The sequence below is a fragment of the Puma concolor genome, chromosome B1 (genome assembly GCF_028749965.1).
Source record: "Puma concolor isolate L17-30 chromosome B1, mPumCon1.1.hap2, whole genome shotgun sequence".
Taxonomy (NCBI): Eukaryota; Metazoa; Chordata; class Mammalia; order Carnivora; family Felidae; genus Puma; species Puma concolor.
Genome location: NC_141670.1, coordinates 66653698 through 66669897, shown reverse-complemented (window position 1 = coordinate 66669897; position 16200 = coordinate 66653698). Strand labels below are relative to the sequence as shown.

Below are 16200 nucleotides of genomic sequence, written 5' to 3'. Positions count from 1 at the left end.
ATCCCTAGCTGCTTTCAGAATTCTCTCTTTATCCTTGTATTTTGCCAGTTTCACTAGGATATGTCATGCAGAAGATGGATTCAAGTTACCTCTGAAGGGAGTTCTCTGTGCCTCTTGGATTTCAATGCCTTTTTCCTTCCCCAGATCAGGGAAGTTCTCAGCTATGATTTGTTCAAGTACATCTTCAGCCCCTTTCTCTCTTCTTCTTCTTCTGGAATTCCTATGATACGGTTATTGTTCCATTTGATTGCATCACTTAGTTCTCTAATTCTCCCCTTATACTACTGGATTTTTTATCTCTTTCTCAGATTTCTCTTTTTCCATAATTTTACCTTCTAATTCACCTATTCTCTCCTCTGCCTCTTCAATCCATGCAATGGCCGCCTCCATTTTATTTTCTACCTCATTTATAGCATTTTTTAGTTCTTCATGACTATTTTTTAGTCCCTTGATCTCTGTAGCAATAGAGTCTCTGCTGTCCTCTATGCTTTTTTCAAGTCCAGCAATTAATTTTATGACTATTATTCTGAATTCTTGTTCTGTTATATTGTTTAAATCAGTTTTGATCAATTTGTTAGCTGTCACTACTTCCTGGAGTTTCTTTTGAGGAGAATTCTTCCATTTCGTCATTTTGGGTAGTCCCTGTGGTAGCTCCAAACTGCAGGGCACTTCCCCTGTGCTGTCCAGAGTAACTGTGTTGGTGGGCGGGGCCGCAGGCAGACCCGATATCTGTCCCCAGCCCACTGCTGGGGCCACAGTCAGCCTGGTGTGTACCTTATCTTCCCCTCTCCCAGTGGCAGGACTCACTGTGGAGTGGTGTGGCCCCTGTCTGGGCCACTTGCACAGTGCCAGGCTTGTGGTGCTGCTCTGATGGGATAGGGCATATTAGCCAGTGTGGATCCACAAGGTGAACAGGGGTGGGAGGGGCAGTCTTAGCTTGCTTTGCCTTTGGTGGTCCCTTGCAGGAGGTGACCTGCAGCACTGGGAGAGAGGCAGGCCCGTCAGAGGGATTGATCCACAGAAGCACAGCGCTGGGCGTTTGCAAGGTGCAAGAAAGTTCCGTGACGGGAACTGGTTCCCTTTGGAATTTCGCCTGGGGGATGGGAGAGGGAAATGGCACTTGCCAGTGCCTTTGTTTCCCCACCGTTCTCTCCTTCTGGGGCTCTACAACAGTCCCTCCCAGTTCTATCGCCCTCCCTGCTCTCCGAGAGCAGAGCTGTTGACATTTAACATTCCAGATATTAAGTCCCACTGGCTGTGAAAACTCAGGGAGTCTGGTCCCTCTGCTTTTGCAAGTCAGACTCGGGGGCTCTGCCTTGCAGGGTGGGCTGCCCTTCCACCACCCCGGCTCCCTCCCGCCAGTCCGTGTAGTGTGCACCACCTCTCTGCCCTTCCAACCCTCTTCCATGGGTCTCTTGTCTATGCTTGGCTCTGGAGAGTCTGTTCTGCTAGTCTTCTGGCATTTTTCTGGGTTATTTAGGCAGATGTGGATGGAATCTAAGTGATCAGCAGGATGAAGTGAGCCCATCGGTCTCCTATGCCACCATCTTCCCTGAAATAATTGTGTTTTGAATTTTTTTAATGTTTATTTTTGAGAGAGAGAGAGAGTTGAGTGGCAGAGAGAAAGGCAGACAGAGGATCTGAAGGGGGCTCTGTTACAGGGCTTAAACCCACGAATGGGACATCATGACCTGAGTCAAAGTCTGACGCTCAACTGCCTGAGCCACCCAAGTGCCCCATGTATTTTGATATTTATTGCAGATGTGCACACATTTGTCAAAACTCAAAGAATAAAAACATAAGAGCAGACCTTTCCATTGTGTATAAAATGTCATCTCAAAAGAAAAAAATCTCTAAATAAATATTTAACTCTAATTAATGATATGTACTAAAGTATTTAAGACAGAAAAGTGTACTGTCTATAATTTGAAATAAATAAAAAGTATGGTAGATTAATAAATTAAAAGAGGAATGGAGATACACACAAACATATACACATATATGTGAAAATCAAGCATAAGAAAATATTTGTCTAGGTTTTGGTTATATGAATATTCACTGTAAAGCTCATTCAAATTTGCTGTATATTTAAAATTTAAAAGAAATAAAATATAAATTTGAAAGAAATACAATATAAGCGATTAAACCTTTATACAATTAAGAGAAATGTTTACATCACTTCAAATAATAGATTTTAAAATTTTATGTTATATTTGTTTACTTATTTGAATATTGTCAGAACACTCGTTTTTGTGAGGTCTTTATAAAAGATTTATATAAACCTAAATGGCAAAATATCCAGCAGAAGGTTGATAGTGGAGGAGGGGTGCACAGGTGTGGTGCCAAGAGGAATATGGGCACTCTGAACTTGGGCTCACTTTGGTTGTTAACCTAAAACTGTGCTGAAAGTAGTAGTAAGCATAACATATAGAGTTACTGAATCACTATGTTGTACACCTGAAACTAAGATAACATTGCATGTCAACTATACTCAAATAAAAAAATTAAAAAGAAATTACCTTGGAAAAACAAATTTTAAAAAAGCCTGTTAAAAAAATTGAGAAAGACTAAAAGAGGCAAAAACAAAACCGCATTGCCAGGATTTCTGATAGAATATATAAGCAAACTTCTGACAGAATGTTTAATATTTTTAATGTTTATTATTTATTTTTGAGAGAGACAGAGACAGAGCATGAGCGGGGGAGGGAGAGAGAGAGAGAGAGGGCGACACAGAATCCAAAGCAGGCTCCAGGCTCTGAGCTGTTAGCACAGAGCCTGACACGGGGCTCAAACCCACGAACCTTGAGACTATGACCTGAGCTGAAGTCTGACCGTTAACCAACTGAGCCACCCAGAAGCCCCTGACAGAATGTTTAAAATAGAATTTTTATGTTGTCAAATATTTCTACCAATTGTTAGTGTAATGACTGACAACCCCATCTCTGAATGGGCTGTTTGTTTAACCCACACAACTGATAAACTCACAATCACTTTCAGACAGCCTGGTGACTAGTTCAACAACTTAACTAAGCACATTTTTTCTAGTGCCTAGCCCAGCAAATATGCTGTAGACTACTAAATTTCCTGTAGACTACTCTCTATGAAGCAGACTTGGCATTGGCTCTCCCTGAGGGCCAGTTCCCTTGCTATATATTAAATAAGGTCTTTTATTGTATTTTCAACCCACTCATTTGAGAAGTTTACTTCACCAATGATCACAGGCATACCAGCAAGTGTATTTAAGAACTTAATTTGAATCATTTTGTTCAGCAGCTACTTAATAGATGTGTGTTGATATAATGAGTGAATGCATATTTTTGCTGATGAAAACCTGGACTTGAGTGTTAAAGGAAAATAAAACTTTTTTGGAAGTTGGAAAATCTGGATTCTGATATTAGCCAAGCAACACCCACCTGTGTGATCCTCAACAAAGAACTTTTCCTCTCAGGTCCTTGGCTTTATATATATTTTTAAATGGATTGAATATTTTCTACTATTTTGTGGCTCTAAAAACCTAACTCTCAGCTCATACATAGGGAACTGATGCCTGAAATAAGCAGTGAGTAATATTAGTTAAAAGTAATACCACACACTCATTTGTGGTTCATATACCATAGGGTGTTTGTCTTTTAAACATGCTGAATATCAAGCTCATGAATCAGGATATTTCCTTTCATTTATAATACAGAGGTGTGGTAATTGAATTCACAATAGAATTTTAATAATTGAAGATGTACAAAACAACTTATAATTAATTTACACATTAAAGTAGTGAATGCAAATGCTATCATGCAGTATATTAATATTAATGATCAGATAAAGGCATTTAGACTTCATTCACCTTTAACTCACGACCTGTTAACTCACAATCCTTTTTCCTACATCTACAGTGTAGCATATCCACATTGAACCCTGTTATAAACAACATACCTATATTTTGTTTTTTGAATATAAAGTAGCATAATGTGCTTAATTAGCAAATAATAAGGATGTGTTAATAGGTGGATTTTCTATCAAGCTAATATGATGTAGTACTCTCCTCACCACAGAAATGGTGAGAAAAGACAACCAGATCTAAAGATAAGAAGGCTTTGGAAGTCAACCTAAAGAAAATGAACAGTAATGACAAACATTTCATTGTACGTAGATCCTAATATTTTGGTATTTGTTGATTAGTAAATGAATCAATGACTGTTAGAAAAACAGGGGTAAAACCATTTTTTTTAACTATCAGGATAATTTTTAAAATCATTGCATTGGAGGAAGCACTGTGACTCAAATCACATGAAAATCCATATTGGGATGGTAGAAAACATGATATGTGCCCAAGGCTGATACATAAGTAGTTTTCTGGAATTCTCACAAGCTTGGCTTTAATGTACTATATATATTTGACCTTATTTGCCTACTTTGTTATACTTTGTGAATAGATGTAAATATAATGCTAAAACATCATATTTTTAACGTTTCAAAACTTTAAATCTTCAATGCAAAGTAGCTCCAGTCTTTCAAGTTATAGCTACTTTTAAAGGTTTACAAAAAATAGTTTAATGTAGAGTCAGAGAACTGTAAAGGAGCATCCTGTTTTGCATACCCCCTTACACATCTATAATAATAGTACTGCTTTGAGAATTCATTCTTGAAGGGATAAAATGACAATTTTCTGTAGCAGGTCTTCACCTTGAGAATTTTAAAAGTTAGATATATCCCTTTCTTGACTTAGTTTTGTTAGGCAGAATGATTCAGTCCACTGCATGCCAATTTTCTCCAGTTTATCAAATATACCCTGGTTTGATGGAACAAACATGCAAGCAACACATCCAAAGGTGAGAAAACTATTTCTCTCCCCTTAGAGTTCCAGAAAGGACAAAGTTAACCAGGAAAAAGGTAAGACGATCCTATAACCACATACTGGGTATTCACATCAACTTGGAAACACACACAGAATTAATTTTGGCTTTAGATATACCTGATGGCAATTCTAACTTCCTGTTAAATGTGGTGCTCTCCATATGCATTGAGAGAAAATCTTCCATGGCCCCTCATGTACTGAGGCCTCATGTACAGAGACACTGAGCCATTTGCTCTGGACTATCTTGCCAGGGATATTTGGATAGAAAACTGTCTTGAAACATAGAGATAACATCTCTCACTGGAGCAAAGAGAAAGTGTATTTATAGCCTTAGAAGAGTTTGTATGTCCATTCACAGAGAAGGGCAGGAATACTTGCCGTCCAGAGTAATAAAGGTCATGTTTTTCTCTGATACAAAGAAAAGGCAGGCTTATGGGCCATACAATAGACATGGTGTCCTTCAACTCACATATCTTCTCATGTAGCATTCTCTGTGATATGTGCTCGTTTAACCTGGTCCGGGAACTAGCTCAGTTAATACTGGAATTTCATTTCTCAGAAATAAAATTCCAAAAATGTTCTTATTTTTCAAACATAATTTACTTGACTAGAAAAAAATCTGTGATTTATTAATAATATCCGGCCATTATGATGTATATGGCATAAATAGTTCGATTTATATATTAATTAGTGCAGTCTTTAATATTTAATTGATTATTTGACCAGTACTCCCTCACTCCCTTCATTGCCACCATTTGTTGCTCTTATCTACTGTGCTGATTTGCTTTCTGACCTCTGCAGAATATATTAACATTTTAAGATCCTTCTGTTGAACGTGCTACAAGCAGTCAGATATTTCAGATGGAATGGAACAATTTTTCCTCAGTCAGGAAATAATGCTGCTGGGTTTGCCTGAAGGTTTCCAGCCTCTAAGCAGTCATGGTTTTGATGAGCTGTTTAATGTTTGTCTCCTGCCCTAGAGTTCTCTCCTACTACTCTCACCAATCCACAGCTACTATTCTTTAATACCGAAAGAAAAAACTCATCTCCCACAAATGACATCTTTGAACTATTCTGTAAAATGGTGCATAGCAACACTCTATGGATGTATTAAATTATGCTAACTCTGTCCATTTATATAGTAACTACTCTCATAGACAAACATTTTGATTTAGAAGGTAAAGGAATCATAAACCCCTCTTGGTTTGCAGGAGTAGTTCTGTACCATTAAGTTGGACATAGCATTTTCTGGTCACATAAAGATGTAAGAATTTTAAGGTCTTTAAGTGGCACCACTAGGTATACTCAAAGAACACTCCTGTTGTCCTCATAAGGTCTTCCTTCAAGCCTGACTTTGATTATCAGCAGCAGCAAATGATGCAGCAATGTGATCAGTGCTATAGGTAAGAAAAGGGATGTAAGGTATAGTTCTGTTCCTAACAGGATTTACAACCAACCAATTAGAGTATATGACAATATGCTAAAATATTAGGACACACATATTAAGGGTTGTAAATACAATAAGAAATTATACTATGATGGGAAATTATGACCCAGAAAGAAGTAGAGACAAGAAAGAAATAGAGAAAAGAGAGTAAGAAAAATCCAAAGAATGGAAATAAAATAAGAAACCAGGATGGTACAGACAAAGGAACCCAGGATTTCTGATTAGGTGATATGAGTTTAAGTTCTAGTTCTGTCCTTATTGGTGAGGATAGGCTATGGTCCTGCTGAGATAACAAACAACTCTCAAATCTCAGTGGTTTAAAATGAAAGTGTTTTGTTTTATTTTGTTTTTTCTCTCTTTCATTTTACCTTTCAAGACAATCACTAATTACCTGGGTGTTTTACTCCTCCTAGTTATTTAGATACTTGGGATGATTAAGCAACCAATACCTTGAACAGATGCTGTTTGTAATGCTAGAGGAAAAAGAGAGTTCAGGAACATTTTGTAAGTGTAGTCAAATGTTCAGTCCAGATGCATTCCATGGCACTTCTATTAACTCATTGGCCAGAACTACACACACAGTCCCATCCAACGACAGAGGGATATAATATCCTACCTTCCTACAATGTGATCAGAATGTGGGGAGAATAGGAAATATATGGCACACAGGTCAAATTACTATAAAAATTTCTCATTGTGTACTCTGCATTATTTAGTCTCTGTGTATTCAATCCTAAATCCTTTCTCCCAAATTTCTAGGTATGTGACAGAAAAATTACTATACATTTGTGAATCTAATTTCCTCAACTAAGAAATAATAAAATTCCTTACTGCATATGAATATTCATAATTAAATGACCTAATGTATGGAATAAAGCTACTGAATCCTTACATTTGATGTTTCATAAATGCCTGTTGGATAACACAGCAGTTAAAACACATGATCAGCTCCTTCAGACATACTGTGGACTATAATTAGAATTTCTATAATTAACATGATGAATTTATATGGTATTCATTTTTATCTTGAGACACAGACATAGGTTTTCAATCATATTTATGTGTACATATAGTTATAAATGATAAAAATATGTACATATATATTTATATTTCTATCTACAATATATTTCTATGTAATCTGACAAATAAGTCACATTTCACTTTTTCTCCCTAACGAGGATTCATTATACAGTTGGCACACAAACATTTGGTAAACATGAGTCCTAAACATAATATTTGTTTAGACTCAAAGTACTGACATCTTTCTGGGGAAAATGTGGAAAATAGCTAATTATATCTCAAGATCTATTTTATCTATTATTTATTTTATAGTTTTTTAGTCAATAAATATATTCAATACAGTGGAGCCTAAACCAAATAGAAAATCTTCTTGTGTATTCCCTAAGTCTTACAGAAATATAGACGTTTATATTCTTTGTGATTTAAATAAAACCATTTTTATTTAAAATAAATAATAACAAATAATAGGAAATAACAAATAATAGTAAATTAATTCATGTATGTTAAAATAATCTATTTTAAACATTTTATTAAGTATTTCTCTGTTGATCTTACTATGATAAATTAATAGAAAAATCATACCTAATTTATTAATAATTATAATAAACTATATAACATAATTATATATAGCATATAATATATGATTTCAGCCTTATTCTAGTCAGCAGGTGGAATCATTCATTCCATACATATTTATTAAATGTTGGCCATGTGCCAATACAATTTTAGGTGCTGTAGGATAGCAAGATGAATAGTGGCTCACATCATGATGGAAGGGAACAATCCAATAAACTAATAAATAAGTCAAATATACACATACACATATAAAACATATATATTTCTCATATAAATATATATGACAAATGGTGATAAGTTCTATAGATGAAAATGCATTTTAAAAGGAGAGATAGAAAATGGCTGTGACTGTAACAGTTTTTAATTATGGTTTGTGAAAGCCTTACCACTAATGTTGCAACTAAGCATAACTGAAATGGGAATCAGTGGAAAAAGGATGGCAGGGCATTTCTGGAATCCAAATAATAATTGATTCAAACAGAAATAAAGGCAGGGTGCCTGGGTGGCTTAGTCGGTTGAGCATCTGACTCTTGATCTCAGCTCAGGTCTTGATCTCAGGGTCGAGTTCAAGCCCCGTGTTGGAGCCTACCAACACCAAAATTGTTGGAAAGTTAGGTATTACTAATATTCTCTGCCATTTTGTTTTTAAATAACAGTAATAATATATTATCTGTAACTATTCAGAGGTAAGACCCATAGAGATGGAAAAGACTGAGAGGTAACTTTGATCATTTGGAGTGATTATCTGTGTTTCTAAAACAGGCTTGACTCACTGTGTTGTTTCTTTTCTTTAAAGGTTTAAATCTCATGGCAATACATGATAAATAATTTATCTTCAATATCCACATTTAATTCAAAATGGTTTGTTTATAAACGTACACTGACACATAAAAACCTGTGGTATTATATTTAGCAGAAGAACAATAAAAACAGCATAGCCATGCATTCTGCTGATCACTTCTCCGCCATGGAGTCAATTAAACAGTATCAATTATACTCATGGCACCAGAATGAAAAGATTAGAAAGGCATAGTTTCCGACCTCAAAATATATAACTCAGGGGAGACAAACAGAAAGATTAAATAATTACTAGTATGTAACAAAATAAGCCAATACATTGCATTAATAGTGTTTTCAGAGTATTCATAAAGCAGTTATTATTTCTAAAAATTGGAGTAGGATGAAACTGACAGTCTGTGAGGTAGGGAACACAAATGATAATTGAAAGGTAGCAGAACAGGTCCAATTCTCCAGCTGCATTTACCTAGAAACTTATCTCCTTTCACACATGAATAAATTTCAACAATGATTTTTGACATTGAAGTATATTTTCATATTTTACTTATTTTATTTCTTTTCTGGCTATCAAGCTTATACTTCACATTACCCTAGTCAGTTAATATATTTAATAAATGTATGCATTCATTGAATCCCTTAATGTTTCTATAAAATTGATTTTTCATATATAAAATTAAATTGGTACATCTTTATAAGATTGTTTGGAGATTAAATAAAATATGACATTTAAGAGCTTACCCTATGGTCTGGCACATAAAAATCCAAGTAAAAGTTACCTATTTTATCAAAACGCTGTAATATTATGAAAGAATTTTAGCAAAAATATATGCATGAAAACATACATGTATTTATACAACACAGGTTTGAAATGGGTGGGTCCACTTATACATGATTTTTTAAATAAATGTAGTACAGTAGTATAAATGTAAATTTTCTTTTCCTTCTAATTTTTAAAAATGTTTTTTTCTCTAGCTAACTTTATTGTGAGAATATAGCATATAATACATATACAATACAAAATCTCTGTTAATCAACTGTTTATATTATCAGTCAACAGTAGCCTATTAGTATTTAAGATTTGAGGGAGTCAAAAGTAATGCTTAGATTTTTGACTATGCAGGGGTCAGTGCCCCTAACCCCATGTTAAATAACCCCATGTTGTTCAAGGGTCAACTGTACTTATATTTATTTCAAGTGTTTCTTTTAAACAAGTAACATAAGAAACTTTAAAATATATATTTTCTCCCATAATTATTATTATTATCTGCTTTCTATTAAGACCAAAATGTATTGATTTGATTTGATTTAATCTAATTTGATTAAATTAATTTGATTGGATGAAACTGCTTTAGCATAATGATCTGTTATTAAAATAAAAGCACTAGCTTAGTTAATATAAGTATAATATAATTAATATAATTAATTAATTAACATAAGTAATCTATATAATTTATAGTATGTCTAAATATCAACTTATTTTATGTTTGAAAATATTTAACATAAGGAAGTGATGCATTTGCCCAATATAAAATAACATGAATTTTATGAAATCAAAATTTCTAATGATTTCTACAAATTCTAATTCTTTGTCAACCTATATATCTCCAGATGGAATAGATATCCTTTTTTATTTACTTTTATTGCTAATTAAAAAACATAACACTTATGTTTAGTTTAAAAAGTCCTAAACTTAATATGGAAATGACAGAAACTATCTGATTGATTAGGTTAACAGATTTACTTATTTTTATAAATCCATTACTATGGCTCAATGTAAATTTTAATGATTTTTTTCAATAAACCATCTCTATATTTTGTCAAGAAATACTTAATTCCCCAAATTATAAATTTCTAAATTAGTCATTTCTCATTTTTAAATGTGCATTTTTATATGGAAATTTTATTCTGAAGGCATATACTGACATAAGTGCTCCTGAGTGAATAATAAAGCAGACACCTAGTAGTTTAGTTCATAGTTGGTAGGCATTGTGTGCAAATTCAGAATGGTGACTGTACCTTGTGTCGCAATCTTATTAGAGGTTGGTAGGATTTAAGGCCATATCCTGCTTCTTTGGTTGGCCTTCCTTCTGACTCCAGAAAAATGAATCCAAGAACCAAAACAGCTGACCAGCACTTAAACATTCTTATTGCTTTCCACCTGTGAAAATTAGCATTGCAAGTAATCAGAAAATGCATTATATATTTTAAAAATGCATCAAGAAATATTCAATAGTGCATAGAAATCTCCACAGATCTAATCAATACTTGTAGGCAACTGTCAACTGAATCCATAACAGGTAAGCCTCTCCAATTAAAGATTAGGATCCCCTTCATCATAACAAACAGTTTTTTAAAAAATTTCTCACTCGTACAGCTTTACACAACATTACATACATAGAAATATAGAAGCCAATCAAAATGTATTGAGGAAAAAAATAATAAAAATCAAGTTGAAAGAAAATGAAAATGAAAAAAAAAAACAACTTTAAACCATGGTTAATTTTCTAAGCATCTGTATAGAGTACAATTGTCAACATACTTATAAATCTTGAACTCCTCTTTGAGTACATTTGATGAATATCACTTAACTAAAATAATTCACTAGTAAAGACTGCTGACAGTTTGATAAGGCAGTCTTCTATGGTAGGCACTTCATAAACTGAGGTACAACAAAAATTAGGCAGACAGTTATATTGAGTTGTGAGTGCATTTTTCCAACACTATCACAAAGAATATTTTCAAAAAATTTCTTCATAAGTGCTTTAAACTCAAAACTATACGAGTCTTTCCACTTCTCTGTGTCTTTGGACACACAAGAGAAATTGTAAAATGGCATAAATTTATTATCATATAACTCTAAGCCCTCTTCCTAACCAACAAATCAATGCTTTGAATTAAACTATATTTCTTTTTATCATTTTCACCAACATATATTTGCACCTAATGTGCCAAAAAAAAAAAAAAAAAAGAGCTCTTTCTGCTCCTGTCTAATCCATACCGTACATCTGACTTCTTGAGAAACTTAACCAAGTATTTAACCATGCTGGTTACTGTTTTCTAAACTCCCCATCCAATTATTAATGTCCATCTTTAAAGATGCTCAAATCTTAAGGTTTTTTAAGATTTTTTAAAGATCATTTTTCTCTTCTACTTTTTGAATTTTCTGAAAGAGTTGTGTATCTCATTCTAGCTAATTTCTGAACTGAGTCCATGCAAGCATTTCTATCACCCTATCCAAGTAACATTTCTTTTTTTCAAGAAATGGTCACTTTACCTGGAATTTTATGACACCCCTGACTTCCATTTCTGTAGAATTTCTGTAAAGAAAACTCCATCTCAGCCCTTTTGCAAGTTCATCCCACTCCTTTGCTTCACTATTTAATATTATAGTTTATCAAATTTTGTTGTTAGCCACTTACCTACTCTATTCATGCAGCCAAACATTCAACAACATCTGTGGTTTTAATTACAGCTACCTCCTGCTTTTTGAAACTTACGTTAGACCACTTTGCTTTTACTGAACAGCTACATTAGTACCTGTTTTCACTAACCAAAAGAAATGCGAAGGCGATTTTTGCTTTCACAAAACAAAAAGGTGAAAGGGGTTAACAGTATTGAGCATTTGTTTTGCAGTCAGCCCTTAAGGAAGCAGAGCACTTCAGGAGCATGGAGCAGAGACAGTGGCCCAACCAAGCTCCTTCCCAGGCACCTACATTCAACATGTCAGCACCAAGCCACCAGAGCTTTGAACTGTGTCTGTCAGAGCCCATGCTTTATCTTGATTTATTTTGTGCATCCGTGAGCAAGATGTCTCCTAAGGTATCAGAAAAGACTAAGAGGGTTTTTTGGGGGGTCTGAGAACATTCAAAAATTTTTCAGTATAAATTAATGACAATTCCTTCTTCATTTTATGCTTTTTGGCTTATGAAAGTTTTTATAGAAAGGCTATACTTACAGAGAGCAGGGGAAACCTTTATATTATTGCTTCTCATCCAATCTCCAGATTGGCATAGTTAGCCTACTTAACAACTCCACCTTTATGTTTCAAAAACAGTTTATAGTATACAAACCCCACATAAAGTCATGCTTTCCCAGATTTCCACTCATTTATTTACTCAAGCCAGAGACAAAGGAGACAGATTTGTCTCCTTTACCTTTCATATCAAACCCATCCTTAAATTCTGTTAGTTCTACCTTCAAACTATATATCCCAAACATTAGTTTCTTTCCAGTCTACTGTCACAACCCTAGTTCAGTTATCAGCACCACTTGTCCCCTAAATTGCCTCAATCACATCCTCAGCGGCCATCCACATTTATGCACATACACCTTGAATTATTCCCTACCCAATAGCCTGAGTGATCATGTCAAAAGCAAATATCATGATGTAATTGCCCTTGTTAATAACTTTAAGATATACTCATTTACCCTTGAAATAAAAACCAAAATCCCTGAAATAATCTATAAGTGCCCACAGAGTCTAGGCTGTGCATATCTCTCTCTTCCTCCAAAGAACTGCTCTCCAGCCACACTGAACTTATTTGGTCCATTCTCACTATAAGACTTTCATACAGTATTTCCACCATTTGAAATTCACCTCTCCCCACCCCCATTTATCACCCAAAGGCCTTCACATATCAAACATATCCCTTAAGGGCTGTCCTCATCACACCAAGCCTGAATTGCATTTCTTAACTACTCATTCTCATAGATCAGTTCCCCTTCATTTCAGAGCAACCATTTGTAATTAGACATCATTAATGTGATAATTTGAATAATGTTGGTCTTCTTCACTGCATTATATAATTATCATCTCCTTCAAAGTTCATGAATGCAGGGATCTGGTTTTTGTTTTTGTTTTTGTTTTTTTTTCTTTTTAGCATTATATCATCTGGGACTGGCAAATTGTCTGGTACCTACTAGACACTCAATAAATGAATGCATAAATGAATGTCATCCTGCATTCAATAGTAAAAAACAGATTGTGTTTTTTGCATTTTGATGAAATTGAATGCAATTCCTATTTCACTACCCCTACAAAATGTCTGAAAACTAACCCAGAAAACTAAATAATTTCATTTGCAATCCATCCCTTTGCTGTCATTTTGATGTATAGTCTAATCCTACTCTCAGAGGTAAATATTTGTTTATAAGACAACTGGATGGAATATTTTAAATCCAAGATAGAGCCCAAGAATAAAGCAAACAGTACCAACTGAGCTGAAGGGATATTTTCTAAGGGTTCTGAATACTATTTTACTCTGTTGTCAAACAGGAGAGGGAGAAAAGAGGTATGATCACAACCTTGTCCCACCATGATGGGGTAAAGGTGAAGTCATAAATTTCTTAAACTGAACATTTAAGGGTTTCTCTTTTTCTTCCTCTCTCTCTCTCTCTTTTAATGTTTATTTACTTTTGAGAAATCGAGAGAGACACAGAGCATGAGTGGGGGAGGGGAAGAGAGAGAGGGAGACACAGAATCCAAACCAGGCACCAGGCTCTGAGCTGTGAGCACAGAGCCCGACGCAGGTCTCAACCTCACAAACCATGAGATCATGACTTGAGCCAAAGTCGGTGGTTTAACCCAGGCACCGCTTTTTCTTCCTCTTTCTAATTCACTGTCACATACACACTCACACACATGCACACACACTCACACACATATATTCCACAGGGCTACAAATATTTCATATACTATATAGACTGAATGAACAAAATTTTAATAGGTGACCAAAAATCTCATAAATTTTGGGTAAGTAAACTTCCACACATTGATAATTAGTTCAACAGTCTCCTGAAATATTTTCTCTGCCAAGAGGCAATAGACTAGGAATATTTACTTTAAGAAATTTCACCAAAAGTTAATAACAAGTCAACATGTAAACCTTCAGTGCATCATATACAACTTATTTATACCATTTAAATCTACTTTTCATATTACTAACCATGATTAATTTTTTCATTGATAGTCCTATAATTTTCAAGTATAAAATTTCTTAATAATACCAAGTTACACAAAATTTTAAAATATAAATGCTTTATCTCAGCAGCTATCATGCAACTGGAGTGATTTACTTGATACCACAGATAAAATGAAACAACTAATATTAAAAGTCATATCTCTTTGTTTTGTATTTCTAGTACAGATAGGCATTTGAGCTCAACACTGAGTGTTAGACAAGACAAAAGAACACAACCAATTTCTGCATTTATCTTCTGTGAAGGGCTACCTTGCAAGATTTTCTTCACTAAGATATTACTAAGAAAATATTTGAATCCAATTATACAGCAATCAATTAGCAAACTAAATAAAAAGATGACTCTTCTTGATGGATGCTCAGAAAATAATCATCATTTTCTTACTTCTCTTCAGCTACAGGATCCAAAGGATGCCATTATTATGTCTTTAAAAGTTCACTCATCCACAGAAGGTGTTCTGGAAATTGTAAATCAGTAGCAATCGATCCCAGGATATACTGACTCATGATCTAACTTTCTCAGTACTATAACCTCTGACAACCTGTTAGCTTTTCATACTTAATTGGCAGTTTGTGATAGCTCAGAAAGAACACTGAGGAGCATGTGACTAAAACAAACCAGCTGGAACAGATGGTGCAATAATGATCCTACGACTTTTCCTTGTAACCCCAACATGTATATGGAAGCATCAGAAAACAATCTCTTTATTAACTTAGGGAAAACAAAATGTTCACAAATCTAAAAAGTATCTGCTTAATGTTTGATTTAACACAGTTAGACTCGAAAATGGTAAGGGGAATGGAAAGAGGTTTCTTTTCTTCAGAAAATAATATTTTTCTCTGAATCAAACTATTTTATTCACCATATGGTGTAACATGCTGTGCTGCTTATGGCAGTAGGATTTAGAGTAGTTACATGATTTAGTAGATTCAAATATTTCAGGGATTTTGATTTGTTTACACATTCTCTAGAATCTCACCATTTGGGAAAACAAACTAAGAGTGTTCAAGTATTGCCTTAGGAACAAAATGTAGCATTTGAGATGGGGAAGGAAACTGTGGTATTATGTCTATGAATGAAAAGAATATCAAGGTGAAGCAATTCCCAATATTATCAAAGGTTGCAGAAAAGTCAAGTATCTGAGGGTTTCACCGGAAGTACCCTCACTGCCTCTCACTCCAGCCTAGAAAACTACTATAGGTCTTCCAAGAAATATCCCCAGTCACTTCCTTTGTGAAATCTCCCCTGTCAATTTCACATGGACTTTGCTGCTCTCTGCTGCAATTTTTACATATCTCCCTTAAGTGTCTTTTCACCTTGCACGGTGGTGATTGATTTAAGAAGGTTAACATCCTTATATAGCTGCAGAGGGAGATACACTAAACTGGTTCAGTCACAATCTAGGGAGTTTCTTAACTTCCATAGACTTCTCTGTTCTCTTCTGAAACAGGGAGGTGGCCTAAATTATTACTACTTTTTTTTTTTTCCTTTTTGGTATTCTATAATTCTATGAGACAGAAAAATTGAC

At 34.6% G+C, this 16200-nt stretch overlaps 1 protein-coding gene across 6 annotated transcripts in view; it reads right to left on the bottom strand.

Annotated features, from left to right (window-relative positions):
• Positions 1-16200, bottom strand: part of FSTL5 (follistatin like 5) — a 780922-nt gene that overhangs the window by 711883 nt on the left and 52839 nt on the right. For all 6 annotated transcript variants that reach the window (XM_086703952.1, XM_086703953.1, XM_086703951.1 and 3 more), the window contains exon 2: positions 10710-10851. In XM_086703952.1, coding sequence (XP_086560078.1) covers positions 10710-10835 — 126 coding nt within the window. In that variant the 5' untranslated portion in view covers positions 10836-10851. The remainder of the gene's footprint in view (positions 1-10709; positions 10852-16200) is intronic.